The sequence below is a fragment of the Uloborus diversus genome, chromosome 2, assembly GCF_026930045.1.
Source record: "Uloborus diversus isolate 005 chromosome 2, Udiv.v.3.1, whole genome shotgun sequence".
Lineage (NCBI taxonomy): Eukaryota > Metazoa > Arthropoda > Arachnida > Araneae > Uloboridae > Uloborus > Uloborus diversus.
This window is the reverse complement of record NC_072732.1, coordinates 145,443,154-145,469,827: the sequence shown is the minus strand read 5'-3', so window position 1 is coordinate 145,469,827 and position 26,674 is coordinate 145,443,154. Positions and strand designations below refer to the sequence as shown.

At 31.2% G+C, this 26,674-nt stretch overlaps 1 protein-coding gene across 1 annotated transcript in view; it reads right to left on the bottom strand.

Annotated features, from left to right (window-relative positions):
• Positions 1–705: 705 nt before the first annotated feature.
• LOC129217393 (muscle calcium channel subunit alpha-1-like) overlaps positions 706–26,674 on the bottom strand; it is a 145,912-nt gene continuing 119,943 nt past the window's right edge. The window contains exons 36-44 of the mRNA XM_054851690.1: positions 25,308–25,410; positions 23,743–23,844; positions 22,547–22,683; positions 18,355–18,480; positions 11,373–11,617; positions 7,503–7,817; positions 6,779–7,173; positions 5,679–5,788; positions 706–1,083 (exon numbers count right to left, since the gene is read on the bottom strand). Coding sequence (XP_054707665.1) covers positions 706–1,083; positions 5,679–5,788; positions 6,779–7,173; positions 7,503–7,817; positions 11,373–11,617; positions 18,355–18,480; positions 22,547–22,683; positions 23,743–23,844; positions 25,308–25,410 — 1,911 coding nt within the window. The remainder of the gene's footprint in view (positions 1,084–5,678; positions 5,789–6,778; positions 7,174–7,502; positions 7,818–11,372; positions 11,618–18,354; positions 18,481–22,546; positions 22,684–23,742; positions 23,845–25,307; positions 25,411–26,674) is intronic.

The window sequence follows — 26,674 nt, the reverse complement described above, 5'->3', positions numbered from 1 at the left end:
TTAGATATGGTTTATAGTTAAAAAATCACTTGGCAATATTGGGTTTGAACTGAAAAAAAAAAAAAATACCATCAAATGTCCCAAAATAATAGTAAAATTGCTTTACTATTTAAGTAGTAGTAAAACTTGATAACTTGATTCATGACAGGATTAAAAGAAGTAGGCATTTTCAAGAAAACTAAACCAAGAACTAAGAAGATGACAAAAAAAAAAAAAAGATGTCCTACATTTTTGAATTCCAAAAAAAAAAAACTTTTTATGTTCTATTAGATTGGTAGGTATTTACAAGTGCACCAATCTAGTAGAAAATAAAAATGTTAAAGTGCACTGAAGATGCTACTAAAAAAATAAAAAGTGGGAATTTTCTTCATTATTGACAACTACAGAATTTCAGTTTGCTTTTATAGTATTTTAGAAGATCAAATTGGGTATGTTGCTAAATGGCAACTCAATGTATTTTTGGTTTGATTGTTCAAAGTAATGTTTACGTTGAAAAAATATTTAGTAAAAAAACTGAAATATTAGTAATTGTATCATACCTTTTTGGACATAACCCTCTTTTATCTTAAACAAGTTTCAAAGCACTGAATTCAGTTCCAGAATTTAAGATAAGCCAAGGGACATATGCCATCCCTTCTTGTTTTGTTTGATGAAACTGCATGAACACAGAAAATAAGTATTGATTCTTTTTGTATGTGTTTGGTACTATAAATCTGTATCTTCGGTACCATAAGGACTCTTATCCAATTTTGAATCTGTTTGTTCAATATTAAAGGTGAGATTTTTTGGGGACAATCTACTATTGCCATTTTCTGAGGGAAAATATTCTACTGGTGGGTCACATGTCCGCAGGTTTGAACTGTCATTTTCAGAATGTATAGCTGCCACATTGTCTGCTTCAGACTGTGGATTGGTTTCGAGGCACATGTGAGGCATACTTTGTCTTCGCTCTAGCTGCATGATGTGATGGGCAGCTAGGTCCATTTCTTCTTGGGTCAAATTGATTGCTTCAGCTAGTTCACGCTGGGTCGTTCGAACAAAATCTGGATCACAGTACTTGCCAAGTCCTTGTTCTAGGAGTACCTTTAATGGATGAAAATATTAAAATTTATGTAGAAAAAAATATAGATCCGTAAATAAAATGAAATATGCAAATATTGTAAGACTAGTGAGGAAAAAGTTTAAAATGAATAATAATTGGACGTGACTGCTTCATAGGTGTCAAGCATGCACCTATGAAGCATGTGGTTTATTATTTGAAGTTAAATTGTTGACATTTTTTATTTGCTTGTTATATGGAGTGCATTTGGAATAACATTTAACAGGTATATTTAATATTAGATTGTATCTTAAATTATTATGCATATTTTTAAAATGATATGAGCTTATATGCAATGACTCATGCCTCTTAAGATATATTCCCTCTTGCATTTTCAACATTTTTTAGTCATAACAAGTAGAAATAAAGTATATATTTCATGTTTAACTTTTAAATGCTTTTAATACATACAGTGAAACTTCGATAAGTCGAACTTCGATGAGTCGAAAACTTCGACAAGCCGAAGTGGTTATTAATTCCCGTCCAACTGAACGGAGAATGCATGTTAATTATTTTCGATAAACCGAATTTCGTTGAGTCGAAATATTCGATGAGCCGAATTTTTCCCCCTGACCTTGTCAAATTTTCCATGTTAATGTAACTCTATAAGTCGAAATCGTTTTTTTCTTCTGTATGAACAAAAAGAAAAAAGCTGGCGCCACTGCATTGCATCAAAAGGCGTCTAGACCAAGTAGATCTAATAAATAGGAATTCGATATTTTGTAGGTAACCTTGTAAATGTTTTATCTTTTTTATTCCTAAAGGTATTGTTTGCTTCATTTTTTTTTTCTTAAAAAAAAAAAACCTGCACAGGGGGAAACCAAAGCTCTGACATTGCGGAGCCCAGGACAGAAAAAAATAGAGAAAGGGGGGGGGGGGCGGTACATTTAGGACTGAAATATCCACTTTTGGGGAAAAAAGGTCGGGCGGGGACTGTTGTCTCGACAGAAGGGATTCTTTCTCGAATTAGCGTTTTGTTCTACAAAGCTGTAAGGTCGTTCTAAATTTGCTGTTTTTCTTTATGTGTTAAAGAAAGCGTGTGATTGAGGGGCTGTCTCGCTTATCCCTCAAAGTTTAGACCTTAAAAATATGGCTAAGAGAAAACTTAAAATTTTAAATTTGCAAGAAAAAGTTGAGCTGATCAAAGAAGTCGATTTAGGCATAGCAAAAAAGAAGGACATTGCATTGAAGTTTGGTGTGCCTTCAAGTACGCTTTCAACAATTTTAAAAAACCGAAATATCTACCTCCAAGCGGTTGCTGACGAAAAATTTAATGCAAAAAGAAAACGCCTTAAGGATGGAAGGTATCCAGAGCTTGAAGAGGCCTTAGTAAAGTGGATGCTAGTAGCGAGAGAGAAAAATGTTCCGTTATCTGGACCAATGCAGAACGTGAAAAAGCAGAAACTTTCGCAAAAAATATCGGCATTTCAAATTTTGAAGCTAGCGCAGGATGGCTAGACACATTTAAAACTCGACACAACATTGTGTACCGAACCATTTGTGGCGAAAGCGCAGTAGTGGATGAAAAAATTTGCGAAGAATGGAAAGGAAAAGTATTAAAAACTATTCTAATGGAGTACAATGAAAATGATATTTTTAATGCAGATGAGACGGGACTTTTTTTCAAATGTCTCCCTGACAAAACTTTTACTATAAAAGGTGACACATGTTCGGGTGGAAAGTGGAGCAAAGAACGCATAACTGTTATGGTAGCAAGCAATATGTCAGACACGGAGAAGCTGCCTTTGCTTGTTATCGGTAAGGCTAAGAAGCCAAGATGCTTTAACAGCGTCAAGTCTTTGCCAGTCGATTACACAAGCAATAGTAAAGCCTGGATGTCTTCAGAGGTGTTCAATTCTTGGCTTAAAAAATAGATAATAAATTTATCTCAGCTGGAAGAAAAATTGTAATGTTTATTGATAATTGCCCTGCACATCCCAAGGCAGCGGCAAATAACTGCAATTAAATTGGAATTTCTTCCTCCGAACACAACTTCTATCATGCAGCCTATGGATCAGGGCATCATAAAAAATTTAAAGGTTCACTACAGAAAACGTGTTGTATTAAAAATTCTACAGTGTCTGGAAGAGAATTCGGTTCCTTGCATTACTCTGCTCGACAGTCTCCGGGAACTGCGGAAAGCATGGAGTGATGTTACACAACAGACAATTGTTAACTGTTTTAAAAAGGCTGGTTTTGTAAAAGATATATCTTGTTTGGAGCTAGATAATGAATACGAAGAAGACGAAAATATGGACGATATAAATTTTCAAAGTGAGTGGAGCGTTTTACAAAATAAAATGAACATTCCTACCAACAGAGATTTTATAGATTTTGTGTCAGTTGATGACGGAGTTTTAGTGACTGAATACCAGACAGATGAAGAAATTTTATCAAGCATAACGGAAAAAAGCGAAAAAGATTCTGGTGATGAAGAGGTAGAAGTATTTGCGCCAGTGATAAAATTACCTTCGATTCAAGATGCAAAACGAGCAGCAGATATATTGCGCGCTTTTGTAGAATCGCGTCCGAATGTTCCAGACTCTCTCTTTGACGCATTAAAAGTATCCGAAGATTATTTAGTGAAAGAACAAATATCCGCGCAAAAGCAATGTTTGATTACAGATTTTTTTAAAAAATGATACCTATGTCTTTTTTGGTAAGTTAAAAAGTTGTTCATTATGCATACAAATTTAAATTTGTTTTTCAACCTACATAAATTCTTTAATTTTTACAATTATATGTTAATTATGTTATGTATGTATATAGTATCACTGGTACATTATTTTATCACTTTTTTGAGCATGTTATAAATTTTTTGAGTTTTAGTGGTATCATTTTCTTTTTCTTCTATAGTTTTGGTTTTGTTTTCGATTAGTCGAATTTTCGATAACTCGAATTTTTTTCGCGTTCCCTGCAATTTTGAGTTATCGAAGTTTCACTGTACTATTAGTAAGTAGATTAAATTAATTAATATTCGTCTAACAACTGTATGTTATTAATAATGCAAAATTAGTGTGTTATGCTAGTTAGTAGTTGAATATCATATGAAGCACTTTAATTCGGCTAAAAGAACATTTTAATCTTGTACACTTTTTTTGTAACCCATTCTTATCTGAAATATGAAAATTGAATATTCTTGAGTATATTATGGCTGCCCTACTTTAAATTAAATGTTTCTGGTAAATAAATAAAATGTTTCTGGTAAGGAAATATATAAGTTTTTATATTAGCATTACTGGTCTATTTCTGTGATCACAATTTTTATACAGGGTTCATTTTCAAGTTTTAACTTTTTATTCATTTGTGTTTCTATTCCAAAGGAACAGCTCTAAAATTTTACTACTTGTTTTCAGACAGCCATTCTATTGCATTCAAGATTTGAAAGCAACAAAATTTTTACTCAGCTGTCTGAAAAATTTGTTAATTTCCTGTATACTCGATTTACACTTTCCATACTCGAATTAGGGTAGAATGAAAATAAATAAATAAATAAATAAATAAATAAATAATAATAATTTTGGAATTTCAAAAACATTGCTTTGTAGTGCCAATATTTTCTCATTACAGTTTTAGCCTGCTAGGATATTTTTGGGTTCTCAAAAGGGCTCCAAAAATGCCAAATGTGTCAAAAAGTGATCCTTTTTAAAAAGGTCAATTCAGGCAGTGAGAAGCAAAGGGATGTAAGTGGACATTTTCAAGTTTCGAGTAAAACGCGTATAAAGATTACGTCCTAGGTAGGCTTTCATTGAATTTTTTTTTAAATCATGCTGTACAGCGACACCTATCAGGGCTACTTAGTACTATCTCTTTCCCCAAGACAGAGGAGGGGCTCACCTACCATTTGTCCTGGTTATCTCCAAATTTTTAATTTTTCCACTTGTGTGTATCCCTTTGCTTCTCACTACCTCAATTCTCAATAGAGATTTGAACTTTTAGAATAGAGATATGACTTTTGCCAATTATCTTATTTTTTTAAAATAAAATTGAAAATATTTCATTTTAAAAATGTTTCAGATTGTAAAATGTTATCTCTATGAAACATTTTCTCTAAGAATAAGCTCGATAAATTTATATTTATTTCTTTGGGTTTTTTAGAAGCCCCAAAAATGGACACAAAATTGGCTATTTTTCCTTGTTATAGGAAATTTTTGTTTTGTAAAACCTTTCTAAGTTTTCACATGTGACTTTGTAACCGAATAAGTATGTTTTTTAAATTAATATTTTCCCAAAATATAATTTCTTCCTGCTACTGAGATTTTATTGCTAAAAAGGTTAATTTATCAAATGCATATTACATTGCCAAACTTCACATTTGAATAACTAACTGTAAGAGACCTGAACTAATTTATCTTAGAGAAATACGTAAGAATATCAATCACTTTACATTGAACTGATTAACATATAAACTCTCATAGCTAAATTTTCATTGTTAATTTCATTTTCAAGTTAAAAATGAAAATTTTCCTCTGAACTGCAAAAATTGCTCAAAATTATATTTTATTTTTGAATTTTTATTAACAAGAATCATATTAACCTTTTCAATAAGTAGAGCTATTTTTCAAGATCAAAGACATACCCTTCCTATAAGACTTTCTGCACTTCCTATAACATCAGCATTTGTTATGTCTCCAGATTTGGATTTTATAGGAGAATCACTACTCCATCCCAATGAAGTATCTCGTGATCCTATAAAGTAAAATTATATTCATTGTAATTATTCAGAAAATACTCATTTCTCAAAAATCATTGATATAAATCATTAGAAAAGTACACAAGAACAACTGTTTGAGATAAAAATGTGCTGTTTTCAACACTTTCATTGGATAACTAATAAATTTTGAATAATACATTGTGCTCAAAAAGTTTGAAACATCATCTTAGAGGGCGCTGGCTGCCGAAAAATTATTACAATACTCTATATAGCGGCCCTTTGCAGCAATTAAGTGGTGTATTTGGAGAAAAAAATTTGCAGTTCAAATAGCTTGACGTGCATTAGACATGGTTTTGCTGGTCAAAATCTAAACTTTTGCAGATGCGTGAAATTATGTCTGTAATGCAAGTGACACAAATTTGACTGAGATACTGCCATGCGTATGTAATGTGTAAATTATGTTCTGTGTTCACATTATTGCTGCCAAAGGCGGCTATATTGTGCTGTTTAGTTTTTTGGCTGCCAGATCCTCTAATGGTAATACTTTAAAATATTTGAATGCAATGTATTTTTCAAAATTTATTTTTTTCTGTTAAAAATGCTGCAAACAGCGCATTTTTATCTCAAACCATGTTGTTGAACATTGTACAAAAAAATCACATCCTTCAGAATCAAGGAGATCTAGCTTTTGGTTTTTGAGAAGAAGATTATTAAAATATAACCACACAAACTGAAAATATTGAGTTCATAAATGCTATATTCGGGCACAAGTAGGGGATATAAGGCACTTCCTCAATATTTTCTCAAAGTTGGAATGCAGTTACCCCAACATGCAGTTTTGTGCAATTTTGGTTGCTGTAGGAGGAAGAGGAGTCATGACTCATGACTCGCCCCTTAGATCCATGATTGTTCAAGATCGTAAAAGCTATTGTCATTCCCAGACTATGTTCCACTCTTATAGTTTCAGAAATGCTATTTTAGTGATTAAAACTAAATTCGTTAAACAACTATTTTGGAAATATTACCATGATATGAAGCTCTATGAGTAGGTATGTGTGATGATCCATCACCCAATCTTCTTCGCTTTTTCCACTGGTCTGTTGATGGCTGGACACCAGCAACTGCCATGGCTGGCAGATGAGCAAAGCAGAGTGAGGCAGCAATGTGCCTCATGTTACATGGCTCCCCACTGTTTGGCCTAGTTGTGACTTCTGGGGGATCTTCCGTGGACGAACCACGAAGATCACTGCAGCTATGAGTACTGGAAGACTGTCGAACAAGTATTGGGCGTTCACTGCTAGTTCTTTTTCCTATGCAGGGCAAGCGGAACGAGGCTGTTGCACTTCTGGCAGAAAATCTCCTAGGAGGTGGTGTAGGCGGCCTTAAGCTTGCCATTTCTTCATCTTCCTTTACACAAAGGCTAAAGAATGGGACAAATAAAATATTCAAAATCTAACCTAGGCTGTTTTGCTGTTTTATCTGAATTAGTCTAGTTGGGTTTTATACAGTGCCTAAATAAAATAGGTTGATGAACAAATGTAACAAATAGAAGCACATTACCCTAAAAAAAAATTTCAGTAAATCAATGCAAGAAAAACAATAAAGGAAATGAATTAGAAAAATAACAGAGGATTGATCAAAGTAAACCAATATCATTTGAAATCCAGTTACTGAAATGGAATCTTAATTTTATATGGTAGGTAATTTAAACAAACAAGAATTGGTTATTCCACTATTCATTATTTTTACCTCAAAAGGCTTGTATCAATGACTCCATTCTTATCTGAAGATGACTGACTTAGCAGGCTGGAATTGTGGCTTTCAATGCTTTCCACTTTAGCCAAAGGACTTGGGCTTGTCTGATTGGATCGCAGGGAACGAAGTGGAATCGTTTCTCTACCAGGTGATGGTTCCCTAGTCTCGAGGGTGAAGCTGCCTTCGTAACTGCTGCAACTGCCCATAACAGAATAGTTTATTTGGGAAGCATTGGGAGGATTACTTGCAGAATCTTGAGGGGAATGGATCGGGGACTGGTACAAGAAGATATCTTCAACAGAAATTGAGCTGCAGAGGTCAAGATAAAATTTCATGCACAGCCCAAAACTTAGACCCAAAAACAAATTTCAGTTTCAGGCAGCAGCTATCATATGCATATTAAAACTAAATCATATACTTTTCATACTAAAACTCAACTATATAAAAAAAAACTTATTAAAAATATCAAAAATAGACTACAATCACAGTAAAAATAAAATGGCCGTATCATTTTTTTAAACTACTTCACGGCACTAAAATTTGATCAATGAATAAAAAATGCAAGCTTATTATGCCATTATTTATAAAATGTAAAATATATCTAGCATCTACAAAATACAAATGCTTAAAATAATAAACAAATATATTTTTAACCTGTTAAATTTCCAACACAATGCAAAAATCACTTCCGACATGCCATTGAAAAACTCCTGAGAACTAATTGCAAATTATTTAAATTAATGAAACTATAAAAACACCATCATCCAAAAATCATACATGAATACAGGGAACAGAAAAATACTTTGCTTACATTTTGTCACACTGATTTCTTGCAAAGGGTTGTCAAAATTCAAATTTATTAACTCCATGCAGGGAGTACATGAACAAGATTAAATGATAAACGAAATGGAAGGCTCAATCGTATTGCTGTATGAAGATAGAACTAAAAATCTTTTTTAAAACTTGTTATTAAAGTATTGTAAAAAAGGAAAAATCATTTTCAGAACAATGATTTAATTCAATATGATATGCAAATACAGGAATATATGTAAAGTATTATATATACAGTAAAACCACTCAAATGCAGGCACTAAGGGGACAATTTTTTTGTCCGCAATAGAGGCATCTATTTGCCTTGGAATCGGGGAATTAAAAATTGTCGCCATAAAAGGGGTTTCTGTTAGGAGGTGTTTTACTGTATTTGGAACAAACATTGGGACATAGTTTAAAATCAAAGAACTCAAAATATAAATCATAATTACTTACTTTAAAACAGATCCAAATGTTCATTAACAAAAAAAAAAAAAAAAAAACTATACCATTTAAAAACAAATTATATCTATACAAGGGAGGTAAATAGCGTTATGTCATTTTTGAAACTAACTTTAAAAACTGCCATCATAAATGTTAAAAGCCATAAGTTGAAAGATTATAAAAACCACATAATATAATTAACGGCTATAATAAAGCTCATAAATGACAATCCAGTCAACAAATGATTCATTGATAAGAAAAGGGATGTAAGTGCCAAAATTACAAATTTCATGATAACAATTAGTGCAAATGTTAGGAGAACCTATCCTCTGTTATGGAACAGGAGATGGTGGGAGTAGCTCTGGTAGGTGCTGTTGTACAACTAGATTTGGAAAAGAAAAATCAATGAAAGCCTACCAAGGACCTGAACTTTAAAACACATTTTACTCAGAACTTTATGAAGTTCACTTACATCCCTTTGCTGCTCACTGCCTCAAATAATCATGACAAAAACATTGAAACACGTGTTTTTGGTTTTGGAACAGTGCCTTTAATCCCCCAGGAACAGATATACAGTCAATAATCTTTAAAATGACTTCCCATTACAGCAACTAATGCCTGCAGTCCCATTTACAACTAAATAGATGCAATGTTATTTTAATGTCTGTTTTAGAACTTCCGAACTGAACCGTTCATTCTAATATGACGTCCAAAACTGAGTATCAACTTTTTTGGAATTCTCAAGACTGTCTTTTTGAAAACTAGTATTTAACCACTTTATGTTTCTTAGTGTATACATTGGAAGGAGTGAAGAGCTTGGTGAAAGAGCTAAAGAGTTAGTGAGAAATGAACACAAACAATAAACATTCCCCTTTGAAATTTTTTCCCCTTTGAAAAAGTGAAAAAAGGAGAAAGGATCTACAATAGCTAAATAAGAGGAGAAACTTTAATATTTTGAAAAAAATAAAATAAAATAAATAAATAAAGCAGAGCATAACTATTTTAATTCAAGAAATGACTGATCTTTGCCAGTTTTCAGTGTATTTTCTGAAAATATTGCATGTGTAATTTATATGTGGCATTGTGACATTAAAAAAAAATGCAATTATTTATTATTTAGTTGGTTGTTTATTTATTTTTTTAATGAGGCATAAATAGCAAAACTTATTCCTGTGTTTTAAAATGTGATTAAAAAACATGCAATATCTTGTACAATTGCATCATTGCAACATCTGGTTATAATCTTGATATCTTGAAGACCTATAACTTGAACATTCCTTTATCTCAAAGCTTTCATTGTGTCTCAAAATCTCTTGAGAAGGCTGTGGGAGCTTCTCATAGCTCAAACTAGGGATAACCTGAAGGTTTTAGCACATCCCTTGAGAATCTGAGTTATTGATAGTCAACTGTATAACAAGATTTTGTTTGGACTAAAGGGCCTGTTATAACAAACTAATTTAATGTGATAGGATGTAATATTTATTTATTTTTATCGTTTATGCAATTTACTTTTGGATAAAGTAATAATTATTGCAGGATTGTTAAATATTCTTAATACCACTAATTACCATTTTTAAATATGTATATGGTTTTAAATATTTATGTTACTGAAAAAGACATAAAAATAAATCTTGGTTTTATCCAAAGGAAAAAAAATGTTTTAACCAGAATTTTTTTCTTTCTTTCTTTCCTAACTAGAATTACCGTCGAACTCGCTTAAAAGGGGCAGGAAAGGACCATGATATTTGCTTCTTGTAACAGAGTGCTCGTAAAAAACAGGTTTGCAAAAAAAAAAAAAAAAAATCATAATAACTCATGCATATTTGGTTTAGTTGCTTTTTATTTCAGGACAGTTCTGAAGATAATGATTAATTTGCTTTGAAGTAGTCTCTTTCTTATTATTTTTTGATGAACATTCATAGCAAAAGACATCATCATTTACACCCCTGATTTTGAAAACAGTTTTTCTACACATCAAAAACAATGGAATTTGTTGAGGGTAGTTAAGCTTCAAATTTCACACATTTGTCATTAGCATTGTAGTTTTTTTTCACCTAAATTTGCTTAAATTTCAGTTTCAGTATCTTTGGAAGTGATAACATTTGTGTCAATATATGTACAGTCAACTATAGTCAATGTATAATTCTCAAATGCTTTTCTACAACATAAATTTTGAAAATTGGGCTGTCATCACTCGTTCTCAGGATTTATGACTCATCACTAACTTTAAGTTGATTTCAGGATGCTAAAGGATTGTTTCCAAAAAATAGATAAGCTGACCTGAAAGTCAATTGAAATTTTATGAATTCCAAAAATCTTGCTCGCTTTCAATGGTGTTTGCTTGTTAAAACAGAGTTATGCTCCCATAGCTGTAATTTTATACCAACCAAATATTTCTGATTTCCTTGATAAGTCTGGGTTCTTGTTAAATCAGGGCTTGTTATAAGCGAGTTTGACTGTATTATATTAACCTTAACAGGAAGTAAACAATATCAGCAGAGCCCACTCTGCTCTCTGGTAGCAAAACTTGTCATTTGTATGCTTCATAAGATATAGCTATCGTTATCAATTCATCTCAAACAGATTCCTATTTCTTTTCAAAATTCTTACCTGGATTTACTTCCTCTTTGTAAAGCAAGAGGTGATGTGACGGTAGCACCACTGGAGTCACGAGTAAAACGAATATGATTTCCAGGCACATGAACTTTTTGAGAAGGTGACTTGGACACATCCAAAGAATTTGTTGGAGATACTTTAGCATGGGATCTGGCAGTGTTTGTTTTCAGCGATCGAGTTCGCTTCAAAGGAGGATGCCGAACAGAATGCCACATGTGTCCAAATAAAGAATGGTTTCGCTAAAATTAAGGAACCATAAGAGAAATTAATATGAAATTAAAAGAATATTTTTTGCTATCTTAATATCCTTATTTAGTAAAATATTTTTTCATTAAGTATTCTAATTGATATTAACTTTAAGATTAATGTCATGTATTGCACTAGACTTTTAGAAACCATTTTGATTTTTATTCAAGTGAAGCACTTTTCATAATTTGTATATGACAGATTTAAGATTTTTTCATTTAAATGAGATTTTTTTAATTTTCAAAGAAACACAACAATTTTTCCAGGCTTTTAAAAAATGACACTTGCAAAAAGCGCACAAAAGTACCATTACTCTCCAAGGAGCACCTTTCTAAGACTCTATAAGCACCTGTTAAATTATATTTTTTTAAGACGTAATTTCTAAAGAGCCTCAGAAGTCTGTACAAACTCAGGCGAGAACACTAATTTGAATTACTTTCTAACTAACTAATTTCACTACTTTCTATTTAAAATTTGATTTCTTTTGTACATTCATACATCATTTCACTTTGTATAGCTAGCTTTTTTTTTCAGTTATTTAAAATAGTTGAAAAAAAAATTGAGAAAAATTGAATTCTTTTAAAGTTAACATAATCTAAACTTCTTGTAGTTTAAAACTATGGATATATTTATTCTGCATGTTCCGCATTTAAAAATTTTCTAGATACGTATTTTAAAAACCTGAATATTGTGCTAGAATTATTGGAACAAGTTTCATGCATATTTCATTATCTTGTTTATAAATTTTTATTCACAAAACAGTGAAATAGTGAAACATGCCTCATTGAAAAACAAATTAGTCCCTATGCTTATCAATCTATTTTAAGGTAGACTAACCTGAATGGAACAAAAAATTCACAATACAGTAATATACTCCATATTTGAGTATTTTTCAAACAAAATACCTGTCAAGACGAAAAAGGTGACCAATTTTCAGCTTAAGTGTTTTGCTTGCAAAAGAATAAGCTTTATCTATCACTCTCTCTCTCTTGTTTTTGCTAAAACTTATTTCCAGGTCATTAACTTTGTTTTCCAGGACTGAGAAGAGCAAGAGTATTTCTCACAGGGTTGTATACAGGGTGTTTCAGTTCAACATTTCAGAACACATAGGATGGGTAGGGTGCATCCTGATGACTCAAAATCATATAGTAATGGGGGTCGGAATTGCTTTCCTGACACTGCGATGTACACAGAAGCACCATAAAGAAAGAGATTGTGAGTGAAAAATGTTTCTAGTTTTAAAAAAGCAAAAGGTACAAGGGCAAAAGTTTGTGTTCGAAGTTTTTTCCCCAGGCACCACCTCACATCTTTGGCGCATGGAACTCTGAACAGTCTGGAATACTCTTGGCATATCAAAAATTTCTCGAGTCGAGAAAACTACCCCATTGCTAGATACCCCATTGCTAGATTATTTCAAGTCGTCAGAAAGCATCATGCCCATTCTAGGAGTTCTGAAACATTTGACTGAAACACTCTGTATACTCTTTTAACTGACTTATCGCTTTAAAAAATGAATGGGTGCAAATTTGAACAAAAGTTTGTGCTCTGGAGCGATGCACATTTTGCACTGATCATGGTCACTACTTCTTCTTCCATACACACTTACTCGTAACAACATGGCACTGTGCAAAGATAACTCTCTTTTCAACCTGTACAAGGTATATGAAAATAAAATCAGTTGTAATCTGTTCATAGAGACTTGGAACTACTCTAAGAATCTAACTATTGTTAGTGACAAAACTGTGGGCATTTGTTAGAAGCTTAAGCTAAGCTTTGTGGTGAAGCTGCTGATGTTGATCCTAAAAATGTTAAAAACTTTGAAGAGCAATAGCTTAAAATAATTGAAGGGTACGAACTGGAAGTACTCCATTTCATCACATAGAAAATGGTGATGAAATGGGGTTTTACGGGCATTGTCAAGCAAAATTTTCTGCATAGAAAGCTAAAGCTGTGTAGTTGGGGAAAAACACGTAGCTGTATTTCTTTATGCATTTATGACTGGGGAAGAAGAAAAATCACAAAAAAAAAAAAAAAAAAAAAAAAGCTGTCAAAACCCTGCAGCTTAAGAAAAAAGAGTGAGAATTCAACTAAAAACTTGTATGGCAGCGAAATTTGCGACAGGGTGGTTAGTCAGTTTTAACTTCACAAAAAAGAGAAACTTTTATTATTTCTAGATAATGCAAAAGCGGTCTAGATAATGTCATGTGTCATCTTTATATTGAGTTCAACAATGTAAAATTGGCCTGCTTTACAGTAAACACCAAATGTGTTACATTTAAGTGTGAGATTAAATTAAATGCATTAAAATTAATGACATTACATGATAAATTAGCCATTGAAATAACATTTGGCAGAGTTGAAAAATTTATCCTAAGTCACCTTAATTTTATAAAATTTATCCTAAGTTGATGAGAATCAACAATGCTTAACCCTTAACAAGGGAGGTGCAGTCTCACAGACCGCTCAAAAGTTCATCCGATCACCCCTATTTCATTTTCAGTCCGATTGAATGGTTTTTCCCAATAGCTTTTTGTTTTGTGACCTTGAACACCCCCTTGCTTATCGGTATCTTTAAGCATGTCCATCTTGTTTAAATTTCATTGCATTCTTAGAAGCAGACTGTGAGACCGAACCTGCCCTTCAGTGTTACAATTTTTGGCAGTAGTAGACATGGCTCTTAAAGTTGGAAACCGCAGATATAGGTTCATTTAATCTTATCTGCAGTATGTGGTAGAGATTCAAAATATTCTAGATGAGGTTGAGAGTTGTCTGAAATGTTCACAAACGTTATGCAATGATATTCTAGGCACAATGAAGGCTGAGTTATTCCTCGAAATACAATGCAAAATACTAACAGTTAAAGGGCTGTCAAAAATTTCCAGTAACGTGATATAACCAATTTTCTGGTACTAAAATGCTCTGTATATATTAAAGAACTTAAATGAAGTCATTAATAAATAATAGATCATTTTTATTACGAGTAGATAGTTATTTACTACAGCATATGATTTTCTCGAAAAATCTATATCTGATATTTTATAATAAAACTATTTTATAAGACAATTATGTATGTGATAGTTATTACAGTCGAACCCTGATTTAACGACCCTCTATTTAACGAATTTCGGGATTTAGCGAATTTTTCTTTTCCCCTGACTAAAAGGAAGGCAAAAACCTTTATTTACTGAATAACAAACCTCGAATTAACGAATTATTTTAACAGCCAATTTTTTTTTTAAATTATTAATTTGAGTTATTAATATTGGATGGCTTTCCCATTTGCTATATCTATCTTGTCCGAAGCAGAAAGATACTTGGAACCTGTCATTTTTGACGGGCGAGGGGGTAACCAATGCTGCATCCAATAGCGATTCTGATGCAGAAAGCGATAATTAACTTCCATTAAAACTTACTTTTTCTAATGCTTTACATTGCCTGGAAACTAAAAGCATCTTTTATGCAGCAAGCTGTAAATGATACAGTACTTTCTTCTCTCCATAAAGTCGAAAAAGAACTGTTTCGAGTCAAATGTCAAGGGAATTGTCAAACATCTATTCTTCAGTACCTTAAAATTTCAAATTAACTAGCATGTAACTAGTTGCAAAATGCTGAATAAAAATGTACACTTTCTAATTATGGATATGTTTGTTCAGTTGCTTATTAGGGCTTTTAGATAAGGTAAATGCAATTTTTTTATACATTTTTTTTCGCACACCAATATTATAAATAACCCCGATTTAACGCATAAAAGTTTTGGTCCTGATGAATTCGCTAAATTGGGGTCTGACTGTAATAAAAAAATATTTTAATGTTTGTTTGGAAAAATGTATGTTATAAATGTTAGACAAAACATGTTCCCTGATTTGTTTTTTTTTTTCAAGTACATATACATTTGTTCAAGTTTGACTGTTGCATATTGCTTGGCAGTAATTTCTGTCAGTTTATAAGAATTCATTTAACACTGAAATAAGCAATAAAACGACAAATTTACCTTAAGATTACCCTATAAATATATAAAGTAAATATTAAACATAAATTTTAAAACAGCCCTTTTTTGTGTATTGTAAATGCTTGTAAGCATAAACTTTTACACTACACAAAATAAATTATACATACATAAAATCATCAAATATTTTGTTAATTATACTCATTCATATTGATATATTGCAAATAAATCAACATCATGAAGGATTTATTTGTTTTTTGAGTAAAAATAGCAAAAATACTGTTAAATTGAACAGCAGCTGTAAGAAAATATTAATTAGTGTATGACGAGTTTATGCAGCAAGTTTAAACACATTAAAAAATCTACGATTTTGATAACACTGCTTGCCCTCTTATGATTACAGCTTTAAGTATTTTTTTCCCCTGAGTTTGCTTGTGTGTTCATATGTTAAGAAAATTGTAAGGTAGTACAAAAAATAAATAAAATTGATACTTTATACATTTAGCCTAAAATGTACATACTCATCTGTTCTCATGGTGAAATTTTAGAAGTTAGATATAAATTGAATTTTTAAAACAGATTTACGACATTACAGTTGTTACACTTAGATGAATATCCCCTTCCCCACTTAAAACTTTTAATGACAACCATTTAAGGCTAAGTAATTCAGTAGCAGTAGTTTAATATGCCAACATCTATGATTGCATTTGTAAAGCAATTTGGATATAGTAAGACTTACTTATAACCAAAAGAACTACCAAAATAATCTACTGATCATTCTGTTCAAAAATCTTCTCTTCTTGAGATTAGTTGGCAATAAATTCATTTCATACTTCATACAATGTTATATTAATTTACTTTATCATGATTCTACACAGATTGCATTGCAAAAATATCAAAATTATCAATTCATGAGCACACAAGCAGTTCTAAAAGCATGAGAACAAAACACCACAATGAAATTCTGAGGGATAGCAAAAAATCACAAAAAGTGTTGCAATGTAACAATAGAAGCAAAATATTCAAAATATCAAAGATGAAAACATCAGTACTTAAGAAACCTATTTCCATCAATAACCACCATGTTTTAGGATTGATATCAACAAAAATACAAGAGGGTCCCATGCATAACAAAAACACAAATATCATAAATACTTAAAAACATTGGGGAAAAAAATATCAAAGGGCTTGCCATCCTGCAATATCAGTTAATGGAAAGTAGGTTGTGTCAAAAGTAGGAAGTTTCAATTTTGAAACTTGGAACAATGGCAACCCTATGATTGGACCACTTTTGCTTGGGCAACCCCATTGTTTTTGTAATATTTTTACCCACATTTTTTTATATAACTTATGTGAAAACTTGATGATGGTAAATTACTCATTTCTGGACATCTTTCAGACCCTGGCAACCCTTATTAGTTCACATGCAATAGGTAGGCAACCTTACTTAAGCATTTTGTATACAACTTTCTCTTTATTTACGATAACAGTTTTTGGAAACTCAAAGAGGGAAAATCACCTAATTTTTGAACTTTTTTAACGTCTGGCAACCCTGCTTAGGGATTGGAAAAAGATGAACAACCATACTTTAGCATTTTATTTACAGCTTTTACTCTTCATTTATGATAACAATTTCTAGAAACTCACTGAGAGGTAAATTATCTCCCTCTTTGGACACCTTTCAGCCACTGAGTACCCTGATTAGCAACCCTAAAAAGTTAAGGAACCTTGCTTAAGCATTTTATTTCCATCTTTTACTCTTCATATATGATAAAAATTTACGAAAACAAGATGAGGGTAAGTTACTCATTTTTAGGCACCTTTTAACCTCTGGCAACCCTGATTAGTTCACGTGAAAGAGGTAGAACATCCTACTTTCGCATTTTATTTACAACTTTTACGCTCATCTATGGAAGCAATTTTCGAAAACTCAATAAGGGTAGGTCAAGCTTAGTGGGATCTTGGTCTACATCTTGTATGCTTTTATATTGAAGTAAGCAAAACATTAAAAATTGTAGAAAATAAGCAATATTCGTTACATTCATTTGTACTATCTGTCAGAAGATGCGTCATACAAATGGGCAACTCTGCAATGAAATGTAACATTTCAAAGGTCAATATTCCTGAAAAACTAGTTCGAATTTTCCTTTAGAAATTAAAAAACTAAAATGAAGTTGGAACTAAAAAATTAAAAAAACAATTGTTTTTAGGTCACCTAAAATGAAATCTTTTAATACAATCAATACTACTAAAATGAGAATATAAATTAAATTCTTAGAAAAAGTTTTTTTTTAAATTCTTTTTTTTAAAATATATATATATATTCAATAGTACAAAAAAAAAAGTAAATAAGTAAAGTCAATAGTAAAAAAGAGATTGAAATAAATAAACGTAATTTTGTAATGAAAATTAAATAGATCTATCCTTCATTTACAGTAATGAATATCTTATTAATTATGATGCCCACACAAAAAGTTATCAGTTCATGAAATCCAAAACTGGTATTAGTACAAAAAATTGTAATTTTGTACTTTCATACAACATATTACCTGCCAAAACCAACAATATAGTTAAATAGGAAATGTGTTTAGAAAATATATAAATTTGGACAGACTATTAACCTTCTTTCGAGTGAAAATTATAAATTAAAAAAAAACCTAATGCATATTCAAAACAAAGGAAGAAAATATATCTTCCAATTCTGTATAGAAATGAAAAGGCTTTTTCCTGTCCAAACCAAGTTATTAACCCCACAGATCATGAATCTAAAATAGCTAAACTAACCCTATGTGCTGGCTCTGATTCAACATTTTCACTTTCTTCTACTTCCAGACTTCCAGAAATAGCACGACGAATTTCTGGACCAATTTCATGTAGTGTGCGAAGCCCAGCCTGAACAATGGAGAGCAGCTACAATTAAGGTTATTTGATGTTACACACAGGACAATCACCACGAAACACAACAATCACAAATTACAATATATACAAGCAATACAACAATCATTTCATGCAGGAATATATGTATTACAAGCTCAGAGCAAGTATACAGAAACATGCAGATTTTTTTAGGAATTCAGAACATCACCCCATAGATTCAAGTTTCGGAAATTTATGTGCAATTCCTTTTGAATTCTTAATTTTGAGTGGAAAGTGATGCTTTATCCCTTACTTATACAAATAATAGCATGCTATATTATGAAAATACTAATATATATTTGCAATGCTGTTATACTATTTTTTGAAAATGTATGATGCAATAGCATCAAAACGAGTAATGAATTCATAAAACGATTAATAACTGATGAACTGAAATTGGATAACTAACATACTTTATAAAATTAATGTTTGCATTGTGCATGCAAAATAGCTATCAGAATTTCGGCTATGCACAACAAGGCTTTTTCCCAGTGTAAAGTGGACTGTAGGGAGCATACTAAAATGCAAATACATTCTTTTTAAATTCATTCTCTAACATTCAGATGCTTTGTAACACATAAATCTAAACGTCGCAGTTCAAGAGCAACATTTGGGTAAAATAAAAATAACACATGCAGCTTGCTTATTTAACATTTTTAAACAAGAACAACATGCAACATTAATAACAAGTATCACATTTTTATAAATACAAAATATATAAGGAATATAAAAATTTTAGTATAAAAATATCAAATTTAGAGAAAAAGAATTCAAATTTCATGTCAATGAAAAACAATGACATTAAGGAAAATAATTATATTTCAAGCATCAATTAATTGTTCCACATGGTAAAAGAGTCCTAATCAGTTTTAACATTAAGCAAAGTGCTTTTAATTCAAAATTAAAACTTAAATTTAACTGCCATTTCATTTAATTAAGAATTGTTCCATCTACAAGACACACAATTTTTTTAAGTTAAAATTTTAATAAGCACTTTATCTTAAACTATACTTTCTAGTAAAAACATTTTTCTCTTTTTTGAATTGAGTATTGAAGCAATGAGAAAATTCTTGCATTAATTAATGAGGATAAAGTTAAGACCCCCCCCCCCCCCTTTTTGGCTCACCATGATTTTGAAGAAAAACTTTCTTCACTAAATTTGGGGGGGGGGGGGGAGAGATTATTAAGCTTATATAAAAAACAAGTTTATTAAAGAAATAAACTTGATGTAAAATTTCTAAAGAGAAGATATTCATAGCTATTTGCTTTTTAATATGAAAAATATGTTATTTTTAAACTCTAAATCTGGCAAAAGTGCAAAATATTAAAAAAATGAAAATGATGTGAAAAAAAAAAAAAGTTGATGTGAGCATCACATGACTTCCTTTTACACCAATTTAATGATAATAGCGCCCTGGAGTAAGCAAGGAAACACTAAATATTTTCACCCCTAGTTTTTGGCGAACTGAAGCAAAAAAACGTTTTATGAAGATATATTTCCTCATTATAAGCAGTTTTAATGCGATTCAGTGGTTAACTCTGCCAAGTTGGCGACAAAACTTGGCGGCCGAAAGCTTGGCAATATAGCACCAAGTATTTGACAAATTATAACACCACTTGAGATAGCATTGAAATCAACAATGACTTACCCACAAAAAGGTGTAAAAGACCCCCTTAGGAACATCCAAAATCAACTGGCCTAACGCATTTAGACCCTAGTGAGGTCTACATACCAAATTTCAACTTTCTAGGACATACCATTTTTGAGTTATGCGAGATACATACACGCATATATACATACGGATGTCATGAGAAAACTTGTTGTAATTAACTCGGGGATCGTCAAAATGGATGTTTCTGGTGTCTGTACACTTCTAGGCATATATCCACGTGTGGTCGGGTCAAAAAAAAAAAACCTCAACGCTCATTCGGGGGTGAGCGAAATGGAAATTAATGCCGATTTGTGAGTGAAAATTTTTCGCAAATACACTTCCTTTTTTGTAAAAGGAAGTAAAAAATGAAAAACAAAATGTCTTTTGTGCTACAATAAAATATGTTTTTATATTGTATTTTGAACTGTAACTAAAATTATTTTTTTAATTTATTGAGAGTCTTGTTTTGAAATTAGTATTGCTATGTATTAAAAGTGAATGACATTAAAACTTTTAAGAATTTTAATAAAGTACAAACTGAACTACTTCCAACTAAAATTAAAAGCATTAAGAGAGATAAAATGTGGTATGCTATTATGAATGCATGGAACACAATTGAAGCTTTACTTGTCAATACTTCAAAAACTAAAATATTGATAATTTACATTCGTCAACCTTTTTTGATATTTCTTATTATTTATTATAACTGATCTAAATTAAGAAAAGTAGCATGGTGAAATTTAAAATTCTCAAACAAATTTCAATAATTCAGCATAATACTGTATAGATCAAATTTTAACTGCATATTTACAGCAACTGAAAAACAGTTACTTGGAGTTAATATACACTAAAACAGTTTAATTTAATCTTATGACAAAAAATATTCCAAAAAAAAAAAAAAATTAAAAACATAAAACAGTAATTAAATGACAAAAGTTTTTTTTTTTTTTTTAAATCTTTTTAGGTACAATAGAATCCTTTTTAAAGGCATATATTTAACATGTATTGATGGGGGGGGGGGGTGGAAACGTTAAGTCCAAAAGCAGAATTTTTACAACTTGGAGTTCAATGCTAAATTAGTTTGCCGACAGAGTGGTGTATTGATCAGATGATGACCTCTTACACCCAAAGCCGCAAGTTCAGACTTGGCTCCAGCTGGTGAATTTCCAAGATGCAGAAAATCAACAGCACCCATATCATATGATTATGCAGCATGTAAAATATTGTTCCAGCACTCATTTGGCTACAAATACTCTTAGCAATATAAAATTTCTAGTTCAGTTTCACATCTAAGAGACCCTAGATGCCTCCATCTGGTGGGGAAACTGGGCGTCAATATTCTAGTGGTAATGGCATCTGCCGATAATGATGTCATATGAAAGAATGGATTGGGGAATTTAGGAAAGAACTGGGGGTTCGTACCAGGTCTGCAAAAGGCAAAGCCTCAAACATATCCCCATTAAAACAAGATAAAAAATAGTTAAAATTAAATTTACATGCTAACTACATATTTCTTTTTCTTCATAAGCATTTATGCATAAAATTTTATATTGAACTGAATGTAGCAAATATGTGATTTTCAGTTAACTCTTTTCCATGACATGGAAGGTACAATGAAGTGCTTTGAAGAAATCATGTATTACTTGATATTTTTCAGATTGAGAGTTACAAAATGTGATAAAAATGCAGATAGAAAGTTCGCAATTAAAAAAAAACCTTTTAATCAAATACATTACAACATAATTGAATTCATTTTTTTATCAATTCAGTTTCATCTCCCTAGTTTGAAAATGCATTACCATAGAATGCACATCACTGACTCCAGCAAGGACTGATTTATACAATAATGTTTTAAAGAAAAAATGATCAACATAATTTCTTAATGCATTTTATTTCTTTTATTTCTGACCTTTAATCATTAATACCAGGCTAACCGATGCAAATATTTAAAGCTATAAATATTTATCTAGATATTATAATTAATTATCTTTCATAGTCTACAGGCATAATAAAAGTACATTTGAAACAAATTATCACAAACTAGCCAACTTTGATTGTTTTTACTACAATACATTTATCATTAAAATTCTTCATTTTTATTGAAACCCAAATGTAAGAATTTGGAATTGAAAACTACACTTTTCACTACACAAACATTAAATATAATTAAAATAAATACTAAAAACTATTATTAGTTTATTTCTTATTGGCTAATAAAAATGTTATTAGATATAAATGTATTATTTAATTAATCCTAACTATACTTAATGAAAATTCACACAAGCACGTAATATATTACAAATGAACTAACTTAATTGCAATTATTATCCAGTTGCTTAAACTGGGGAAAAAATATTGAATAAAAAAATAAAATTATGTATTTTAAACTTTGAACATGCAAAATATACCTGCAAAGCTACTGTAGTTTCTTGACCTTTATGACTAGCTTCATGAGATCTTTCTTCTTTTCTTTTTTTAAAACGCCTAAAATAGTCTTGGATAAGGAATGTTGCATAGAACTTGCCAACAGTTACATCATCATCAGCTGTAAATATAAAATCAAACCTGTATGTAACATAATTAAACTTTTGATAATTGAAAAAAAAAAACATTCGCTGGAGTGCTAATTGTTTAAAATATTTAAATTATACAAGAACAATGTATTTTTCAAAAAATTTACAGTTTACATCACCATAAAATGACTTTTAAAAGAATTATAACCAAAGGAGAAACTGATTGATTTGTTCTTCCAATGTCAGACATGTATTTAATATTTATGATTTCATTGATTATCATTTTGAAAAAATTACCAGTCATATCTAAACTCAAAGAAACCAGAAGAATAGTCTGCAGAACCAAGTACAACAGAAAAAAGGAAGGGGGAAGGGGAAAACTTGATAGTAATATAAATAATAAAAGCTCCTGCTTTAATATGGTGAAACTAGAACTACCGTATATACTCGCTTATAAGTTGATCTCGTGTATAAGTTGACCCCCTACTTTTAAGAAGAAAATTGGGAAAAAATTGAAAAGCCGCATATAAGTCGACTTTCTACTTTCTGAAAAAAACAGGAGCATTTACCGTAACTTTTTAGCCTTTATTTCACATTCAGATCATGTAAAATAATAACAGAATGTGTAAGTATTTACTTCTTTACCATCTGTTTAAAAGGGTTGAAATAAAATCAGAAAAAAGAATGTTTTTTTCCAAAAATTGTTCTGGGAAAATTTTTAGAAATTCTGCCCTGCGTATAAGTTGACCACCGAACTTTAAACCTAATTTTTTGTGCTAAATTTCTCGACTTATATGCAAATATATACAGTAACTCTATTCCCAAATCACAGCAGATGTCTCTACTAGCAAACTAATCTAAAACGCTGTCTTTTGCATAGGAGAAGCTTTTTTTTTTAAAACTGTTTGTTGATCAATAATCAGCTGTTAAACTATGTATTTGCTTTGAAAATAAAATAAGAACAAACTTCAATTGTTTTATAAAGCTGAGATGCACAACCTACGCGGCACAGCCCGCGGCATAAAAACTTTTTCTGATGAAAATTGACACAATTAATTTTTTGAAAAAAACATAAAAGTATTGTATTTTACCTCCTGCTGGTGGTACTACTTGATCAAGAAGTTGTTCACTTGTGCGCTTCCAGATTTTCCGTATTACAGCTCGCAACTCTTCATTTGCTTCATCGATATTTCCTAACATTTTAAACCGCTTTAATTCAAATTTATATATGTAAACACAGACATACAATCAACATATTCTTGAGCAGTAGAAATCCAATAATTTCAATTACATTGAAAAAACATTATTAGTAAAAAAAAGTCAAATAAAATAGCTCAAATTGCAGTTAAGGTAGACTACTAAAATCAGTGGACAAACTTTCTGGCAATGTATTAAAGAAAGTTACTACTGCCAAGAAAAGTGTTTTACAACTGTATTTTTATCAAAAAAAAAAAAAAAACTATGAGCTGTTCATTTACTGATCAGTCTACTCTAAATAGATTTGTATGTGCCATCAACTATCAAACTCCTAACTATTACACAGGCAGATGTATCATCGATACTGTGGATTATCCATAGACATTCATGATATCTTTTTTATGATGGTAGTTTACAGATAATGTAATAATGAAAATAGACTTACAGAAAGAGTATACATACATTATGAGCAAATGTAGGAATTTCTATTAGAGTCACAATCCATAACACAAAGCTTATAATATTTAGTTATAAGATGCTGTTAAAAATGTTAATCTTAGAGACAGAAAATGATCTCGAAAATCAAAAGACAAAAGCAATTAGCGACATTTATAAATTAAGGTTACCATTAAAGTAGACAATTTAAAAGGAAACTAAAAATTCATAAAAAAAGTTTAAATGCACTGTTGTACAGATTTCTATCTCTTATCAGCTATGTTTTGGACATCCAATGAATGTTCATCCAATTTTGCAATTCCAAATAATTGAAAGCTTCTAGGGTAACGGCACAAGTAAGACAATAGTCCAGTAACAGATAGTCATAAGTTTGGATTTAAATAATAAGAACTTTAGGCGAGTAAACCTGATGTTGTGACCCATGAACACGGTGCAACCATCTAATGTCATTAGAGTGAATTTTATGAGCCAGTTGGTATTTACAAGGCAGTGGTGGAAGGTTATGAACAGCCACCATGAGGTCTGCCGGTGTTTCATGTTCATTTGAATTTAATAAGGTTTTAGATCTAAAAATAAAGAACTTTTGCACATTTTGAGGAGAAAATGGGAATTATGTCCATTACCCATCTTTTTTCTCATCCTATCTGATACTGGGTATCATCAGAATTGCAGGTGCCTGTTATTGGAGGTCGATCCATTTTTCGAAACTGAGCAAACAAAAACAGGATAAACTAATTCAGAGGATCTAGAAGCAGCCAAACGTTACATGAGATGTTGTTGCATGAGAGAAAAATAGTTTAAAAAGTCGAAATTCATATAAAGGCTCAGAAAATTGAGTTAATTTGAGAGCGATGTCTTAAGAATGCCTGTAACTTGTGCCGTCACCCTAGTACTTTTTTGTTTCAAAAAAAAAAAAAAAAATTTAAATGTTCTATAGATTATATTCTATGTTAGATAGACAAAAGTTCAATGGAAGTTTTACATTGGATCCGAAGCTATATACCTTCTGTTTTGATATGCAAAGATGTCCTCACTAGGGCAAATAAAGTTGCATTGAACATAACAGTGCCATCACTGTTCAGAGGCATATTCATAGAAACAAGTTTCTAAAAAAAATTGTATAGTATAAAACAAAATGCAGAAAATAAAAATAATAATAACACAAAACACATACATTAGGTATGGATGCCAAAAGTCAGTTCTAATTAAAATTTAACCTTGCTCTTTTTAACATAAAACTAGGATATAGATTAGGGAAATTGGTTTGCATAATAGTAAACCATGATAAAATGACTATGAAATAATAATTTTTGCACCAACTGACACTTGAAAAAAGGCAGATGTAAGAAAGACAAATCTGAATCGAAAATTTCATAAAACTGTTTCCAAGTTACAAGTGTGAGGATAAAGTAGCAGAACTCACTTACAAATATTAATTAACTAAATCTTTATCTAATTTTTATCATAATGTTTATACAACTGAATTCATTGATATGAAAACTTTATGTCAAAATACAATGGTTATTAGTGAAAGAATCAGGGTCAGGCTTGAATTGGTAAAATAACTTAGGAAAACAGTAAACGCTGGCAAAACAATAATAATAATAATAATAATAATAACCCCTGTTCACTAACTAGAAAGCAGTGGTTCATTATTTGTTGTTGAAAAACATACATACTATTTTGATATTTAGGTACAACTGAGAAACAAACATAGGCATATTTTTTTCTTATACTTTACTTTAAAACAAAAGATCTCTGGGGATTATTTCATGTACACCAATCCAGATTTCTGTTTTGCAAAGTTAAGGGGCCCTAACGGGACATTCTGCATACTTCAATATACTTATGACAGCACTACACTATGAAAAAAAGAAGGGAACGTTCCTGGAAAACAATAGGCAGAAAGTGCGTCTAATTTCTGCCAGTAATATGCCTGATAAAAAATCAGAAAAGTTTAATTAGTAACATTTCTTATTAACAAAGATAGCTCTAAATAAAATTTCTTTTTGTAAACACGCCGTAAGTCAATATTATTTGTAAGTTGACTTATACTCTTTAAACGAAAATGGATTCATATGTTCGAAGCTAAGAGAGAATTGCAAGCAAATGGTGAAACTGCTTACTCGGCTGCAATTCTTGGAAAAGCTACAATATCCAGAGATGGTACTTTGCCCTTGTTTCGGGCTCAGCTAATTTAGAAGGGTCACAAGGTAGCTGAAGGCAAAACACCTAGTTCGAAGCTGAATATCTTTTCACATTTGTAGATAAAAAAATTTAACAGCAGCGAGAAGAAACATGCAAAATCTCGGAATGTTGCCCGGAAATAATCTGTGGCATTTTGGCATTTTCTTACAGTGTGTAACAATA